Genomic DNA, 19,177 nt, shown 5'->3' on the forward strand with positions numbered 1-19,177 from the left:
TCTGCCGTCCGCCCACATCGCCCCCACTATACTAAAGTTATTAAGCCCTACACCACCGCCACTATAATAAACCTATTAACCCCTAAACCACAAGCCCCCCACAATGAAATATACTAAATTCAACTATTAAACCCTAAACCGAAAGCCCCCCACATCGTAATAAACTAATTTAAACTAGTAACCCCTAAACCTAATGCCCCCCTAACTTTATATTAAAATTACAATTTCCCTATCTTAAATTAAAACGTATTTGTCAAATTAAAAAAACTTAATTTAAACTAGAAATTAATATATATATATATATATATATATGTATGTATATACTAATATAACTATTAAACTAAAATTAAACTAACTACCAATTAAATAAACTATATTACACAAAAAAAAAAAAATTACATAAAAAAATCCTAACACTACTATAAAAATTACAAACTAATTACAAAAAATTAAAAATACTAGGGGGTGGAGCCTAGCCACGATGGAAGATGGCTGCAAGTTGTTAGGGCTCTGAATGCCCAAGAGCTAGCTTAGCAAGTACGACGTGACTTATCACCAATCTCATGGAGAAGAATTGTGCCTAACCTTGCCCTAAAGCTGGCTGTGCCTATTACAAGCTGCAGTCTTGTCCAACAAGCACGGAAACCAGCTGGTCTGGAACTCACTGAACGCAACCTCAGCTAAAACCACCAAGGGGAGAAACGGGCAGAAGTGGAGGACAAGAGTGAGCTGATAGCCCAGAAAATGCCTGACACAGCACGGATCTGTCTCCTGCAGTGGCATCTGCCACACCACTCTAAGTACAGACATAGCTGTGACGACCAGCACCAGACACAGAGACCGGCCAGCCCGGGATCTGCCATGTGGGAGCTCCGCATAGCGCTGTGAAGGTTTGCTGCCCCGTAGTGCTGTGTGCAGCTAGTAATCATGAGTAGACCGAAGACCTCCTCAAACAGACATTCTACTCACCAGCTCACGATTTGCGGTCCCAAAAGACTCATCCCACGGGGAACATCCATCCAAGCTAGGCATAGGAGGGCCACAGAGGCGGTGCAAGTACACACAGAAAGGGGTATGTGAAGGGGCCTGCACCTACCCCGGTAAATATCAGAGGGGATAAAAATATGGGGAAGCTCCAATAAGCCCATAGAACAACGGGTGTAATCCATATACTGGCGCTGAGCCACAACAGGGGGAACTTTGCTGTGATAGATAGGGTGGGTTACCTAAGCCATAACTACATCATAATACTAAAAGCCCTGCACAAGTAGCTTGAGAACAAAGGGGCCATCAGCATAAATACAGGGGAATACAAAGCTGCACAATATTCAACCCTTAGCAAGACATAAACGGCTCAGTGACTTTTAAACTTTTACCCTAGTTAGCACTATAAAATGCCTGGGCAAATAATGTAAGAATATCGGAGAGCTCCTGAGACATAAAAGAGAAAGGGGACTGTAAGTGGAAGGTAAATTGTTACTATAAGAGGCAAATCAAAAAGTCCTCCATGCATCGCATACAGCACCCCTGTCACATTGCCTAGGAAACCCCATTTGATTTTTCCTACACAGCTCTGCACTACAGAGCAGGGGAGGCCTAGTAGTGAAACGGAAGCCTTATGAGGGGCCTTAGAGAACTTTTGGACACACAGACTGACTTAAGTTGGCACCTACTAAATTAGAAAGGGAATAGGGCAAAATTAATTCAAATGGTCCTGCAGAGGGCCGATAGTTGTTTGTGCGAACAGCTACTGGTGATATGGAGGAAGAACCTCTCACGCACGAGTTCCAATTTTCGCCTGATCTCCATACAAAGTTAAATCCCCCTGCTGCTGTTTATTACAAGGATACTTATAGGGGTCTCAGCAAGGAAGGGCCAACACTTTTATTTGGTGGCTTGAGAAAAATAGAACTTTGGGCAATGGATCGCACCACTCTAAGGTCCTTGACGGTTGAAGGAACATTTGACATATCTATTTATGAACCTCACTCATCAACACCTCTTGGCATCGGATAGACAAGAATATTGTCTTTTCTTTAGCTCAGGGAGCCCTAGTATTTGCTTAGAAAATGCCATACATTTAAATATGTTTATGCAGGTTTTTCTAGATACAACCGTTTACTTTATTTTTTTTTTGCTTTAAATCTTTTTATTAATTTTAAAACATACAACATTATAGAATAACATCAAGGGTCTCTTTATACAGGCCTGCCTTCAATCAGGAAACTTGTAATTGAATTTAAAGTCTATCAAGACAGATTGAGACCAGGAACAAATGAAAACACAAGGATCTCCATCACAGATATCAATATTATTCTATACATTCAACAAATAATAAGCATATTTAGTATGAGAGCAAGCAGCAACATGGGTTGGGGGGGGGTGAGGGGAGGCAGGAAGAAGGAAGAAGAGGGAGGGAAAATGATTAATGAATATCAGGGAAGGTGTAGGTGTAGTTACTTTACTTTAAGGGGGGCATACTCCTGGAAGGAGGGAAGTCATTCAGAGTGTTTTTATATCTCTCTGTTCCCATATAAAGATAATGTCCAAAATGGCATCTGTTTTATCCTGAAAGCTATAATGTAGCTTCTCAAGTGAGAGGACATGGTCCACTTCGCGGATCCACATTTGTGGCGTGGGTACTTGCGGCTTCTTCCAGAACCTTGGGATTAGGCGCTTAGCGCAGTTTATCAAGCATTGTAGTAATTTCCTGCGATAGTGGCATGCAAGTTTTGGGAGATCATTTAGTAGGATCATAACAGGGCTTAGTTCGATATTGGAGTTAAGGGTGGAGTTGATGTGAGTATCTATAGTTCGCCAGTATTGATTGAGTAGAGGGCACTGCCAAAAGATGTGTGTGAGGGAACCAGTCTCCCCACAATGTCTCCAGCACAATGGGGAGGCATTCGGGAAGATGTTATGGAGTCGACATGGTGAAAGGTACCAACGCAATAGAATCTTATAATTGAGTTCCACTATTATCATCATTAAAAATATGTTGTTCTGTTGTTTTTGCGTAAATGTTATATTAAGTTCCTTCTCCCACTTAGCCATGTATGAGGGCGCGGATGGGGAAATAGGGTTTGATAATATTTTATGTATCAAAGAGATATGTGATTTATTAAGTGAGGGGGTTGTACATAATGTTTCAAATGGTGTGAGGGGGCTAATAAAATCTGGCTTATGTGGTGATGAGAGGAGGGCGTGTCGTACTTGAAAGTATGAGAACCATTTGTGAAAAGGGGGTCCAAAATCTAGGCTTAAATCTGTGTTTTAAGTTGCCCATTGTGGAAAAAGCGGTAGACAGGGGAGGGTCGGTGACTGTCGGCCGATTGTGGTATGGACAGCAGATCCGATGACATAAATGTAGTGTTATTAAGTAGTGGAGTCAAGGGGGAGATTGGGCGTGATACATTGGTATGAGCCTTGATGGTCTTGTCCCATACTCTAAGAGTTGATGCAATATAGTAGTTAAGTTCGCATCTTGTAGGCCTGTGCCTTTTAGGGATCCAACTCATCTCAGCCAGGTTGCATCCGGGTAACAGGTAGGTCTCCAACTTAACCCACGCTTTAGAGGGAGAGAGATGGTTCCACGCCACAATCCGAGCAAGATGGGTAGCCCTGTAGTAATACGTCAGATTGGGGATCCCCAGACCTCCTCTCTCTCTGCTGAGATACAGGTTCTGTTTAGCGACTCTTGGTCGTTGATAGGACCACACAAAGGATTCAATTATCTTTTGCTGTGTACTAAGAAATTGGGTGGAGAGATCTAAGGGAAGGACTTGAAACAAGTACAGATATTTAGGGAGAATGGTCATGGACACCGCATTTACTCACCCAAGCCAAGAGAGATGGTTCTGTCTATGCCAATTATCAAGCAGTGTGCGTATCTCCTTCTGAAGGGTTAAATAGTTAAGTTCGAAGAGGTCTGGTATGGATGAGGAGATGTGTATTCCAAGGTATTTCAGGGATTTATCTATAGAGAATTTGGTGTATTGGGCTAGGTAGGTGACTTCCTCTTCAGGAAGATTGACCGGTAGAAGGACAGATTTGTCTAAATTAATAGAAAAATTTGAGACTCTCTTGAAAGCCTCAAATTCCGTCAGGAGTGAAGGAATCGAAGTGCGGGGTGAATTTAAAATAAAAATAATGTCATCCACGTATAAGAGGCATTTCTGATGGAGAGAGCCAAACTCCAAACCTTTAATGTGAGTGTTGTCTCTAATGTGAGTGGCAAATGTCTCCACTGTGAGGGCAAATAGGAGGGGGGAGAGAGGACAACCCTGACGTGTGCCATTATGTATTTGAAAGCTGTGGGACGCTACACCATTAGCCCAAACTATTGCCGTGGGGTTAGTATATAGTGCCCTAATTCTATTGATGAATGTTGTGGAAAAACCAAATTCCGACAGGGTCGACCAGAGAAAATCCCAGTCGACCCTGTCGAAAGCCTTCTCGGCATCTGTGGAAAGAATCATCATTTGTAATTTATTGGTATTAGCTGTATATAAAGTTTGAAGGACCCATATCGAATTATCTTTAGCCTCCCTCCCAGGAATGAAGCCTACCTGGTCTGTGTGGACCAGGCCAGGTAGATATTTATTGATACGCGTGGCTAGCACTTTAGCATATAGCTTAACATCAATGTTTATAAGGGAAATGGGGCGGTAGTTTTTAACTTGATCAGTGGGTTTGCCAGGTTTGGGGATGACCGAGATAGATGCTTCCAGGAGATTTTTGGGGAATATGCCTTGGTGGTCAATTGATTGGAAAAGCTCCAGTAGATGTGGACTAATTTGTTGGGCGAAGAGGTGGTAGTATTTAGGGGTAAAGCCATCCGGGCCTGGGGCCTTTCCCTGTGGCAGAGTTTTAATAGCAGCCAATATTTCAGTGATATGGAACGGTCTGTCTAGGGAGGAGATATCCTCCTCTGATAGAGTAGGGAGTTTGATTCTTCCAAGATAATCATTTATTAAATTAGTCTTTGTGGTGTGGTCTGGGGATTCTATGTTATATAGGGAGGTATAATAGTCGGCAAAGTTATGTACAATTGAAGAGCTATCAAGGGACGTATGACCTGAGAGGTGTATTATACACTTTATGAAGGTTTTAAATCTCTTTTTTTTAAGGGATCTTGCCAGCATGCGACCCGCCTTGTTTTTTTCTATAAAAAATTTAGCCTTTAGGGTCAGGGAACGCAAGTGGGCACACTTTGTGAGATAACTGTTCAGGTCCTCCCTAGCTTGTTGTAAAGTCGAGTAGTGTTGGTCCGATTGGGGGTTGATTTTGTGGTCATGTTCGGCTTGTGTTAATTTAGAGGTAAGGGAGTTATACAACGATGCTCTCTGCTGACGTTGTCTTTTAGTATGTTTAATAAGTTCCCCCCTTATAAAGCACTTATATGTTTCCCAATTGTTAGCGACCGACGTGTCGACAGATCTGTTTATTGTAAAAAATTCTGTGGTCTTTTCGACAATATCAGTTAATATTTGGGGGTCGGAGAAGATAAGGTCATTTAATCTCCAAATCGGGCGACTCAGGGGTTTAGCGGGCCAGATAAAAGAGTTAATCACCGCACTGTGGTCTGACCATACGGTGTGGCTAATCCTGGAGTCTTTTAAAGATGTTAATATAGACTGGTCGCAAAGTAGGTAATCCGGGCGTGTGTAGGTTTTTTTGTGGGTGCGAGAAGAAAGTGTAGTCCCTAGTGTGAGTGTGAGTGATTCGCCATGTATCCAAAAGTGGTAGGGATTGTATCGCAGACCAATTGGCTCTAATTCTTCTGTGATTTAGGTACGACCTGCCTGTGGATGTGTCCAGGGTGGGATTGAGGGGGAAATTGAAATCACCGCCAAGTATAATAGGGCCTCTGGCTATATCAAGTAACTGATTAATGGCTTTGCGAAAGAAGGAGGGTGTGGGGCGAATGGGTGCATATAGATTGGCAATCGTAATGGGTCTTCCATAGAGAAGGCCTACGAGAACTAGAATTCTGCCCTCAGCATCAGTATACTTTTGTAACATCTCAAAAGGGGTCCCTCTTTTAAAAGAGATACAAACACCATTTCTCCTGTTGGGGCCCGAGCACAGAAAATGCTTGTCATAGTAGAATGTCGGTAAATTGGGTTCTTTGAGTTTTATAAAATGAGTTTCCTGCAAGAGGAGGATGTCAATTTGTTTCTTATAGAGGTCATGAAAAGCTAAAGACCGTTTCTCTGCGGATAAGAAGCCTTTTACATTCTGTGTAGCTATGGTGAATGTGTTTGCAGGTGCACGATGGTGCATCATCAATCTATGTGTAGGTTACTAAACTTAAGGAACTATGAGGAATTAAGGGTGCTGTGTCCTCACCTCAGTAGTGTATGAGATTGCACACTGAGAAATGTATTTGTAGGCAAAAGAGGTATGAGAGAGGGCCTAGGGTGGTGGTCTGGAGAATGAAAGGATATTGGGGGGGAGGGAGTGAAGGTTACTGCTTACGGGGTGATGTGTTGATTTAAATGAGATATCTGATGGAGGGGGGGGGAAAGGGTAGAAAAAAAGGGACGGGGGGGAACCAGAGGGAAAAAAGGGTAGGAAGAGGGAAGGAGTAGGGTTAGAACGTAATGAATATGCAACAATTAAAAATGAAAACTTTGATATTAAAAGAAGAAAAGAAGAGAAAAATAAGAAAAATAAGGAAGTAGGGGCTTAGCACGGTACAAGAAAGCCCGCCACAAGTTTCTTTGGTAAAGATGTCGGAGCAGTACTAAGAGGGAAGAGAAGGAGAGAGGTGACCGAGCATACAAATACCTTACCATTTCTTCTCTCTCCCCCTCCTCCCCCCATCACATCTAAAAAGAGGGATAAGGAGAGAGAAAAAAAAAAAAAAAGGAAAAAAGGGAAAAAAAGGCACAACAAGCATTCATTCAACATTTAACGTTAATTTAAAGTAACTTGCACAGCAAAAACAGGCTGAAAACTTAGTACATGACAGTAATCCTACTAGGGAAAAACTAACACGTCATCTACATATAACTTCTACAGTAGTGAGTATCTTATCAAGATTTCCTATCTATAGATATAAATTATAGCCCTAACTGCTGAATAAATGTAAGAGTCATACAGTTCTTTGATAACTCACTTGACCTGGACTGCATGTTAAAAGATAGAAGTCCAGAGGGAATTTTTAAAGCATTTTCTTTGTGTCAGTTCAGGTGCCGTCTAAGGTAGCCTGAGGTGTAGGAGACGGTTTCCTCTTAGACATTTTATTCACCACCTCCGAGCAAGTGCTTCTTGGGGTCTTAGGGTGTGTAGAGGCTGACTGCTTCTGTAGCGGTGGTACATTTGCTGGCTCCTCCGGGGATGGTATGGTCTTCCTCTTTTCAAACTGTTTGAAAAAGGTGCTGGAGGTACTCTGACCTGAAGGAGCTGCTTTCAGAAGTTTATCTGCTCTGGCCATTCTGCGGCTTGTCATTGCTAAGTGCTCTCTCGGGAGACTAGGTTAGAGAATTAGCCAAGAGCCAGAGGGTATTGAGGCGAGTGTAGCGTGCGCAGGTCCAGCACGTACATTTAAGATTAGATCAGGTGGTGTATGGACTATAAGCGATATTCCTTAAATCAATGTCCAGATTCCCCAGCTATTTGCAATGCCAAGGGGAGAAAAGAAAAACAGGGGATGTAGCAGAGTTGCTATGGTGGGTGACCGTGCCTCCAGCTCTATATGTTAGATTAAACACTCTTTTAGGAGCATGTATCCCAGAGTGGGTCCCAGGTCAAACAGGACAGTCCACAGAGCCGTTATATGAATAGAGTTCAAACATAGAGCCTGCTTGTTTAAGTAGGGCACTCACTACACTGCCATGTCAGATTATATATGTTATTAAACTGTGCAAAAAGTCCCAACAATGGCCGTGTAGCGTGTTGTGCAGCACACTGTGGTCTGTTATGATTTGGCACTGTAAGCTGTAAGGGCTGATCAGTGTCACAGTCGCCAAGCCAGGTGAATGCTTCTGCTATGTACTTGCGTGTCCCCTCACCCTCTCTCTCTGTGATTGCTGAGCTATACAGACCTCCTAAGATGACATCGGTAACGCAACAGCGTGGTCCGTTCTCCACTCCAAGTCAGGCTGCGGCCTTTTGCGTGTCACAGGCATGAGACGCTCCTGCTTGTCAGTGTATGCAAGCCGCAGTGGATTGATAGCGCTCAGCGGTGGCAGTGGATGCTCCGGTCTCTCCCCTGACTATTTCAATGTCTGGAGGAGATTGTATCTCAGATAGTGACGGGTTTATTTTCCTCCGTGTCAGGAGCCTCAAGGGAATGCGGCCATCACTGATGGCTGCAGGCTCCGCCCCCTCACAACCGTTTACTTTATATGTTATTTTTATTTATCAGTGCTAAGGTCTATACACTGTTCTCTTCTATAGATTTTATATTTGAATGTTAAGCAAATCTGGGTCTTTATATATCATATAAGGCTTATGTGTTTTAGTGCAGACCTTTAAATAGAGTTCCTTTGAGATATGGCAATCATGAGGTTAATAACAGTTTTGTTTTGACACCAATAGTTATTTGCCTCTACCATCTCTATTTATCATATGTTTTGTCATAGGTATCCCAGGTCAACTACCACTAGTAAGTTCTGGTATATCACGTGTCTGTGTAAAGTAGATATTGCATGTAATACAGTGTTTCCAGTGTATTTGTTTTGATGGGATCCTATATATGCTGTTTTACCTTTATATATATATATTTAGGGAACATATACTGACTCCCAATAATCCTCTTACATATTAGTTGTACCATAATAATACTTCATGTGGGTGGCTTCTATATCCCTAATAGTACTGGATAGATGGATCTTAGGCATACCATACACCTGAGGGTTCATGTAAATACATAATTAAACATGCCATAATAAACTAGTTATAGTCTCTTATATCTCCTGGCATTATAAGCCCCATGTCCCTTGTCCAATCAGTCTCCTCCCCCTCTCTCCCCTCCTGCTGTTAGGCGAGCCTAGGTATAGTGTGTGCTAGGTACGGTGTGGGCTGGGCACAGTGTGGGCTGGGAACAGGGTGGGCTGGGCACAGTGTGGGCTAGGTACAGTGTGGGCTAGGTACATTGTGGGCTAGGTACAATGTGTGCTAGGTACAATGTGTGCTAGGTGCAATGTGTGCTAGGTACAGCATGTGCTGGGCAAGGCGGGTGCCGGGCACGGGGTGTGCCGGGTACAGTGTGTGCTAGGTGTCAAGTGTGCTAGGTGTCATGTGTGCTAGGTGCCATGTGTGCTAGGTATCACGCGTGCTAGGTTCAATGCATGCTAGGTTCAATGCATGCTAGGTTCAATGCGTGCTAGGTTCAATGCGTGCTAGGTACAATGCATGCTAGGTATAGTGCGTGCTAGGTACAGCTTGGGCTGGGCACAGTGTGGGCTGGGAACAGGGTGGGCTGGGCACAGTGTGGGCTAGGTACAGTGTGGGCTAGGTACATTGTGGGCTAGGTACAATGTGTGCTAGGTACAATGTGTGCTAGGTAGACATGTGCATGGCGAAAAAATTCGGTTCGGTTCGGATCGATTCGGAATTTTTCGAAGTTCGGTTCGGATCGATTCAAATTCGGAAAATTCTGAATCGATTCGTTTCGGATTCGTTTCGGATTCATTCGGATTCGAAGAAATTCGGCTGGATTCGGTTTGATTCGGTTCGTAAATTCGGCATTTCGGTAAGTGTTAGGTGGGATTAGACTAGTATTATACTGTATATTAGGTGTTAACCTAACATACTGTACAATACTAGTGTAATCCCAATGGCCATCCGAATTTACGAATCGATTCCGTTCGATTCGGTAAGATTCGGAAAATTCGGCAGAATTTTAATTCGGAAATTCGGTTCGATCCGAATCGACGAATTTGCCGAATTTGCCGAATTTCCGAATCGAAACGAAACGAATTGCACATGTCTAGTGCTAGGTGCAATGTGTGCTAGGTACAGCATGTGCTGGGCAAGGCGGGTGCCGGGCACGGCGTGTGCTGGGTACAGTGTGTGCTAGGTGTCAAGTGTGCTAGGTGTCATGTGTGCTAGGTGCCATGTGTGCTAGGTATCACGCGTGCTAGGTTCAATGCATGCTAGGTTCAATGCATGCTAGGTTCAATGCGTGTTAGGTTCAATGCGTGCTAGGTACAATGCGTGCTAGGTACAATGCATGCTATGTATAGTGCGTGCTAGGTACAGCGTGTGCTCAGCAAGGCGGGTGCTGGGTACGATGTGTGCTAGGTACAGCGTGTGCTAGGTATAATTTGTGCTAGGTACAGCGTGTGTTGGGTACAGTGTGTGCTAGATTCAGGGTATGCTAGTTATCATGTGTGCTAGGTGCAATGTGTGCTAGGTGCAATGTGTGCTAGGTATGGCATTTGCTTGGAAAGGTGGGTGCTAGGTACGGCGTGTGCTAGGTTCAACGTGCGCTAGGTACTGTGGGAGCTAAGTATCATGTGTGCCATGTATAATGTTTGCTAAGCACAGTGTGTTCTAGGTATCATGTGTGCTGGGTATCATGTGTGCTGGGTATCATGTGTGCTAGGTATCATGTGTGCTAGGTATCATGTGTGCTAGGTACAATGTGTGCTAGGTACAATGTGTGCTAGGTGCAATGTGTGCTAGGTACAGCATTTGCTGGGCAAGGCGGGTGCCGGGCACGGCGTATGCCGGGTACAGCATGTGCTAGGTGTCATGTGTGCTAGGTGTCATGTGTGCTAGGTGCCATGTGTGCTAGGTATAATGCCTGATAGGTACCATGTGTGCTAGGTATCTCGCGTGCTAGGTTCAATGCGTGCTAGGTACAATGCGTGCTAGGTATAGTGCATGCTAGGTATAATGCGTGCTAGGTACAGTGTGTGCTCAGCAAGGCGGGTGCTGTGTACGGCGTGTGCTAGGTACAGCGTGTGACAGGTATAATTTGTGCTAGGTACAGTGTGTGCTAGGCACTGCGTGTGTTGGGTACAGTGTGTGCTAGATTCAGGGTATGCTAAGTATCATGTGTGCTAGGTGCAATGTGTGCTAGGTACAGCATGTGCTAGGCAAGGTGGGTGCTAGGTACGGCGTGTGCTAGGTACAACGTGCGCTAGGTACTGCGGGAGCTAAGTATCATGTGTGCCAGGTATAATGTTTGCTAAGCACAGTGTGTTCTAGGTATCATGTGTGCTGGTTATCATGTGTGCTGGGTATCATGTGTGCTGGGTATCATGTGTGCTAGGTATCATGTGTGCTGGGTATCATGTGTGCTAGGTATCATGTGTGCTAGGTATCATGTGTGCTAGGTATCATGTGTGCTAGGTATCATGCCTGCTAGGTTCAATGCCTGCTAGGTTCAATGCCTGCTAGGTTCAATGCGTGCTAGGTACAATATGTGCTAGGTTTAATGTGTGCCAGGTACAGCGTGTGCTCAGCAAGGCGCGTGCTGGGTATGGCGTGTGCTAGGTATGAATTGTGCTAGGTATGAATTGTGCTAGGTACAGTGTGTGCTAGGCACTACGTGTGTTGGATACAGTGTGTGCTAGATTCAGTGTGTGCTAGGTGTCGTGTGTGCTAGGCAAGGTGGGTGCTAGGTAAGGCGTGTGCTAGGTACTGTGGGAGCTAGGTATCATGTGTACCAGGTATAATGTGTGCTAGGTGCAGCGTGTGCTAGGCACAGCATGTGTTGGGTATAATATGGGCTAGGTATCATGTGTACTAGGGACAGTATGTGTTGGGTATAATGTGTGCTTGGCACAATGAGTGGTAGATATAATGTGAGCTGGGTACAATGAGTGCTAGGTACAGTGTGTGCAGTGTGCGCTAGATACAATGAACGCTGGGTGCTGCGTGTGTGCTGGGTAAGGCGTGTGTTAGGTGCAATGAGTGTTAAGTGCAGCGTGTGCTAGGTATAATGTGTGCTGGGTACGGTGTGTGCTAGGTACATTGAGTGTTAGATACAGTGTGTGCTAGGTACGATGAGTGTTAGGTATAGTGGGTGTTAAGTACAGTTCGTACTGGGTATTTTGTTGACTAGTATGTTGGCAGAACCTGCTCCTCAATTTATATGGTCAAACCCATTAATACATATTACAGCAATTTATCCTGACTTGCTCTTTGGAGCATTAAATTTAATCTATAAGCACCACCACCCCCCCCTACATTCAGAGCCCACATCAGGGTTCAATCTTGGTGAACTATTTTCACCACAAATCCCTGGAATTTACTTATGATGTATCAATGTTTTGACAACTATTGCAACCGGACCTGCGTGTCCGATCCTTTTGTTTGTGTATGTTTGAACAGGGGTCCTGCGTGTCCCCAAGTGTTACCTTTCATTCTAAAATCAAATAAAAATTCATTATAAAAAAATAAATAAATACTACATTACAAAAAATAACAAACAAAACAAAAAAATAACTTTCAAAAATAAAAAAGAATTATGCCTAATCTAATAGCCCTATAAAAATAAAAAGCCCACCCAAAATAAAAAAACCCTAGCCTACAATAAACTACCAATAGCCATTAAAAGGGCCTTTTGTAGGGCATTGCCCTTAGTTAAAGGTAAAACCCACCACCCAACCAACCCCCCAAAATAAAAAAACAAACTCTAACAAAAATCTAAGCTACCCATTGCCCTTAAAAGGGCATTTGAATGGGCACTGCTCTTAAAAGGGCATTTAGCTCTTTTACGAAAAGCCTAAAACCTAAACTAAAAGAAAACCCACCCAAAAAAGTTTAAAAAATCCTAACACTAACCAGCAAAGATCCACTTATAGTTGCTGAAGTCCTTCTTGAAGGATCTTCATCCTGGCGGCTCCATCTTCATCCCGGGGGCTCCATCTTCATCCAGACGGCTACATCTTCATCCAGGCAGCTCCATCTACATCAATCGCAGGACCGGCATCTTTTTCATTCCTGCAGAGGCGGAGAGGTCGATGTGCAGAGATCCAGGCAAAGGTCCAAGGCGAAGGTCCAGGCAAAGGTCCAAGGCGGAGGTTCAGGCAGAGGTCCTGGTGGAGGTCCATCGATTCGACGTGGAGGTCCTCTTCATGCGATCGTCTGCAGCATACTAAGGATTCAAATTGAAGGTACCCCTTTTATACTGGGGGTACCATTGAATTCCTATTGGCTGAAAAACTTCAATCAGGCAATAGGAATTAGGACTGCTAAAATCCTATTGGTTGTTTAAATCAGCCAATAGGATGAGAGCTACTGAAATTCTATTGGCTGATTTGAATAGCCAATAGAATTTCAGTAGCTCTCATCCTATTGGCTGATTTGAACAGCCAATAGGATTCCAGGCGAAGGTCCAAGGCGGGGGTCCAGGCGGAGGTCCATCGATCCGACGTGGAGGTCCTCTTTATGCAATCAGCCAATAGAATGAGAGCTGCTTAAATCCTATTAACTGATTTGAACAGCCAATAGGATTTTAGCAGCCCTAATTCCTATGCCCATACAAATGCCCTTTTTAGGGCAATGGGTAGCTTAGGTTTTTGTTAGAGTTAAAGGTACAGTCTAGCATGAATTAAACTTTAATTATTCAGATAGGACTTTTAATTTGAATCAACTTTCCAATTTACTTTTATCATCAAATTAGCTTTTTTCTCTTGGTATTCTTAGTTTAAACTAAACATAGGTAGGCTCATATGCTAATTTCTAAGCCTTTGAGGGCTGCCTCTTATCACATGCTTTTTAAATCTCTTTTCAACACAAAGAGACAGAAAGTACATGTGGGCCATATAGATAACACTGTGTTCAGGCACAGGGGGTTATTTAAGATCTAGCACTAAACAATGCTAAATTTAAGACAAAAGATAATAAACAGTCACAGTCATGTGATCAGGGGGCTGGAAGAAGGTTCCTAGATACAAGGTAATCACAGAGGTAAAAAGTATATTAATATAACTGTTGGTTATGCAAAACTGGGGAATGGGTAATAAAGGGATTATCTATCTTTTAAAACAATAACAATTCTATGGTAGACTGTCCCTTTAAGATTTTTATTTTTGGGGGGTTGGTTGGGTGGTGGGTTTTACTGTTGGGCGGTCTTTGTATTTTTTTTACAGGTAAAAGAGCTGTTTATCTTAGGGCAATGCCCTACAAAAGGCCCTTTTATAGGCTTTTGGTAGTTTATTGTAGGCTAGGGTTTTTTTATTTTGAGTGTGCTTTTTATTCTTATAGGGCTATTAGGTATACTTCTTTTTTATTTTTGATCATTTCATTTGACATTTTTCGTAATTTAGTGTTTGTTATTTTTTGTAATTTAGTCTTTTTTATTTTTTGTAGTTAGATAGTTAATTATAGTTAGTTTAATTTTAGTTTAATAGTTATATTAAATTTATTGTTAGTTTAAACTTAGTTTTTTTAATTTGACAGGTAAGTTTTAATTTAAGTTAAGATAGGTAAATTGTAATTTTAATATAAAGTTAGGGGGGGGCGCTAGGTTTAGGGGTTACTAGTTTATATTTCTTTATTGTGATGTGGGGAGCTTTCGGTTTAGGGGTTAATAGTTTAAATTAGTTTATTGTGATGTGGGGGGCTTTCAGTTTAGGGGTTAATAGGTTTATTATAGTGGCGGCGGTGTCGGGGAGCAGTGGAATAGGGGTTAATAACTTTAGTATATTGGGGCGATGTGGGCAGATGGCAGATTAGGGCTTAATAATATTTAAATAGTGTTTGCGATGCGGGAGGGCGGCGGTTTAGGGGTTAATAACTTTATTATAGTGGTGACGATGTCGGGAGTGGCGGATTAGGGGTTAATAACTTAGTGTTTGCAATGCTGGAGGGCCTCGGTTTAGGGGTTAATAGGTAGTTTATGGGTGTTTAGTGTACTTTGTAACACTTTAGTTATGAGTTTTATGTAACAGTTTTGTTGCATAAAACTCATAACTACTGCTCTCAGATGGCGGTACAGATCATGTCGGTATAGGCTGCAACGCAAGCTTTTTAGCCTCATCGCAAAACTCGTAATGGCTGCGCTATGGCAGTCCCATGAAAAAAACATAATTTTTTCTTACCTGATAAATTTATTTATTTCTTGACACAGTGAGTCCATGGATCATCTTAATTACTGTTGGGAATATTACTCCTGACCAGCAGGAGGAGGCAAAGAGCACCACATCAAATGCTGTTAAATACGACTCCTCCTACCCACAATCGCCAGTCATTCGCCCAAAGGGAAAGGAGAAAGGAAGTAATCTAAGGTGCAGAGGTGCCTGAAGTTTATAGAAAAGCAAACTGTCTGAAAAACAGGGCCGTGGACTCACCGTGTCAAGAAATAAATAAATTTATCAGGTAAGAATACATTATGTTTTCTTTCTAATGACACGGTGGGCGCCATGTACTAAGCTTCGAAGTGACCGTCCGTCTGTATTTCCGCGTCAAAATTCGCTCACGATCTGCTTCTCGTATGTATCAATCTGCGATCTGCTCGAAAAACCACTATTTTCATCAGCGATCGTAATTTTACTCAACTCATCGTTCCGAAGCCTTTTTCCACTTACTACATGTTCGATCGCACGTAAATTCGCTGTAATCGGAAATTATGAATGTTACAACTAATCCGCCCGCTCCAACTTTCACTGTAACTTTGCGTGATTTGCTTCGCGACCATTTAGGTAGCGAATACAATAGAAAACTATAGGGGGTATCAACCTGACGCCAGGTAGAAGTACTTAAGTGAAAGGACTAGACTACTATTGTAGCATTATTGGTTTTTGGATCAGTGAATGAAGATGGAGACAGTTTTACACATGTTTCTTTTCCGATTAATTCAATTACGAGGAAGAAGGGCTATACAGGCACCGGTTAACAACTTGCAGAGAAGGAGAGGTAGAAGAATTAGAGTCCCTAGAGTTTTCCTTCCACGTATGGGTTTGGAAAGCATTTCTGATCGAGAGATTATCCAGAGATTCCGTTTGGACAGAGAAGCTATTATGCAACTTTACAATGAAATAGCAGAATACCTTGAACCAATGACAGCGCGTTCACAAGCCATACCCGGACTATTAAAACTGTTGGCAGCCTTACACTTTTTTGCCACCGGTTCATTCCAAGCTGTGTCTAGCGTTATAATTGGCATCAGCCAGTCTGCTTTTTTGAGGCACCTAACCAAAGTTATTGATGCTTTGATGGTCGTCTTTCCAAGGTACGTGTGCCTTCCATCGACTCCAGAAGAGTGGCAATCTGTGAAGTCTAATTTTTTTTTTTTTTTTTCTGATTTAACCAGCTTTTCATTCACTGTACAGTAATTTCATACCTCAAACACAACAATTTTCTTAACATTCTCAATAAAAAAGCTAAAAAATGGGAACCTATGAAATGATTGAAATTACATTTTGGTGAAGTTCATCTGTAACATATTAGATTGGTCAACGCCGCTTCAAGCTCATTACTAAGGCGGCTGATCCCAGCATACGTCTCACTGCGGCCTGTACAGAATATAGTTGTGCTCCCCAGGATTAGCGCATAGCACAACCTTGCACATTATGCTATTCCGTATCTGAGCCTCCCTCCATCTAGTGCTACTCTCAGAGGGAACCATTCACTAAGACTAGAGATATGAGTGAGCTTTAGTGAGAATCCTATAAATTCCCATGTTCTCTCCAGTTTGGTATTTTGCACGGCCGTTTACATACCCCTCATGTACTGGATGTCAGTGACTTGCTGGCAAATAGCAAGACAGGTTGGTCTAGGTGATCATAAACCTCAGTATATATCACAGTATACATTAAGCACACATTGTTATATAAACCTTATACCTTTTCTTGTTGCCTTCTACGCAGCACTGAAATATACCGTCAGTTTAAGCACATAATAATCCAGGCTGGTGAGCAGACTAAATGTCCCCAGCTACCCACAACAGCTTATCCCAAACTGAGGACATGGATGGCTCCTGCTAATTGTGGCCCATGTCAGTTCTATGGAGGCTAATGACCCGTGGGCATGTATGGCACAGATTTGACAAAGCTCCAGGTGAAAAGTTTGATAACTGGTGGTTTAGGTCAGATCACTATTTAACCCTTTGGCTCCAACAAAGGAATGCAGCCTACTTTACCAATCAATGGGTTAATGAGGTCTGTAAAAGCAAGAGCTGGGTACTGTCATTGGGGCGATCGGTCACGTCCGTGAGCTCATGTGCATCTGTGAACTTGATTAAACTAAAGTACTTATCACACAAATCTGTCACATGAACACTCACTAGCAGCCAACCAGAATCTCATTATATTAAGTTAGAATAAGGCACAGAGGTCTTCACTTGTCTTTAGATTAACTCACACACACAGTCACCTCCCGTTTTCAACTAGGTATTAAAAAAAATAAAGAAAAACTGATGTAAAATATGTCCTCAAATTGACACTTGTGTTTAGTTTTCCCCTGACGTGTCACATTCGTTGATACAGCAGATGTGCCTGTGGGTTGCAATATAGTGAGTCCAGATCCACACCAAGTCATAGGGTCTAACAATAGCTATAGACACAACTGAAATATAGAACCTACCCATACAAATGCCCAAACCCAACATGAAATACATTTTAATTCCCAGGCTCCTGTGTACTCAGAGTGCATACAGTAAGCCCGGTATTGTATCTACAGTATGGCAGGAAACTTCACAATGGTAGCAGTATCACTAGATACTGCCAATCAAACCCCAAGCATTGACTGGCGGCACCATGCCAGACCAATTGTATACCTGCTTGTGCATGCCAAGTTACTAAGGAACCAGGGAATTCATTTTCATGTAGCACTGCATAACAAAATAAACATTAGGACACGGTTCAACCTTAAACAACAACAGATATAAATATTATTGCTTTACTTGAACTAAGAGAAAGTCTTATTTGCTGCATTTCCTTTTTTCTCATCGATACTCAAGGTGAAGCTTGTGTGCTTGAAGAGTCGAGGGCCAGGGGCCAAAATATACCAACAAAAATAAGATTTCTGCATAAATTAATTGGGTCCAGAACCAAACGTGCACTGGAGAGCTAGCACAAAGAACACTAGGCTTTGCATCCGCAAAAGTTCTTTGCGTCTTCTGCTACGCCCTGCCACTGGTTATGGCGCTGCACTCTCTGGCCCTGGCGCGGCGGCCTCAGGCTGCACATTGTCTGCCAAATTGTGAGCATGCTCTAAGAACAGGTCTTTCAGAACACTCAGTTCTTTAGTAAGCAGCTTGATTTTAGCTTCTAGTCTCTCATTTTCCTCTTTGAGCTGGTTGACCCTTTGTAAGGTGTCTTGAGCTTTCTGCTTGCTCTTTAATCTGCTTTTTTTCACTGCCATGTTGTTTCGTTCCCTGCGCATGCGGTACTCGTCACTACTACGGTCCATACGCTGCCCCTTCTTGCTGTTCTTGCCAGGAGGGGCGGCTTTGCCTCCTCCACCGGGGTTAAGTGGCACAAGCTGTGGGTTTGCTGGGCTGCCCGGCTGGGCATCACTCAAGCCCTCTGATGTGGACAGAGACTCGTTCATTTGGGAATATGTGTCTGGACTGTATGGTGGATATAGAGAATTCTGCCGATACTCTGCCAGGAACTGTCCGCTGCAACAGACCTGTATATAGGTCTTGGAGTGTGTCCCCGGGGAGGGCTCCCACTGTTGCCCCTCCCCCGGCTGCCGTATACCCCCTCAGGTTTCGCTATTCCGACCGCTCCCGGTCGAAGTCTAATTTTTATAGAATGGCCGGAATGCCCAATGTACTTGGAGCCATCGATTGCACCCATGTTGCAGTCAAACCATCCAGAGAACGTGAGGAAGTTTTCAGGAACAGAAAACAGTACCATTCCCTCAATGTTCAGATGGTGTGTGACCATAACATGAAAATAATCAGTGTCCGTTCCAACTTCCCTGGATCCTGCCATGATTCGTATATCTTGCGTCAGTCTGGGTTATATCGGAAGTTTGAGGAGGGAGAGATGCCTGAAGGATGGCTGTTAGGTAATTATATTTTAGGGATGTTATGTTACAGTATTATTATAATTGTCAAACGTAGTTTATGTCATGCATTGTTATGATAGATTTAACTAAAAAAATAGTTAATTTTCATTGAAATTATCGTCTTTATCATCTTTGAAATGTTAATCCTTTTTAATTTTTTTCATAGGGGACGCTGGTTATTTCAGTAGAGAATGGTTATTCACACCCTATAACAATCCTCGAAGAAGATGTGAGGTGAAATTCAACGAGGCAC

General features: G+C 42.9%; 1 protein-coding gene across 1 annotated transcript; it reads right to left on the reverse strand.

The window, feature by feature from the left end:
- Nucleotides 1-17,767: 17,767 nt before the first annotated feature.
- LOC128665169 (CCAAT/enhancer-binding protein gamma-like) lies at nucleotides 17,768-18,639 on the reverse strand. Its single transcript, XM_053719902.1, has one exon. It carries the CDS (start codon nucleotides 18,457-18,459, stop codon nucleotides 18,046-18,048), a length of 414 nt encoding a protein of 137 aa, XP_053575877.1. The 5' UTR covers nucleotides 18,460-18,639; the 3' UTR covers nucleotides 17,768-18,045.
- Between the last annotated feature and the right edge of the window lie 538 nt (nucleotides 18,640-19,177).

The sequence above is a fragment of the Bombina bombina genome, chromosome 6 (genome assembly GCF_027579735.1).
Source record: "Bombina bombina isolate aBomBom1 chromosome 6, aBomBom1.pri, whole genome shotgun sequence".
In the NCBI taxonomy this organism is placed as follows: domain Eukaryota; kingdom Metazoa; phylum Chordata; class Amphibia; order Anura; family Bombinatoridae; genus Bombina; species Bombina bombina.

Bases quoted from the DNA above. Each gene is read 5' to 3' on its own strand.
- LOC128665169 (XM_053719902.1), bottom strand. From the start codon at position 18,459: ATGAACGAGTCTCTGTCCACATCAGAGGGCTTGAGTGATGCCCAGCCG.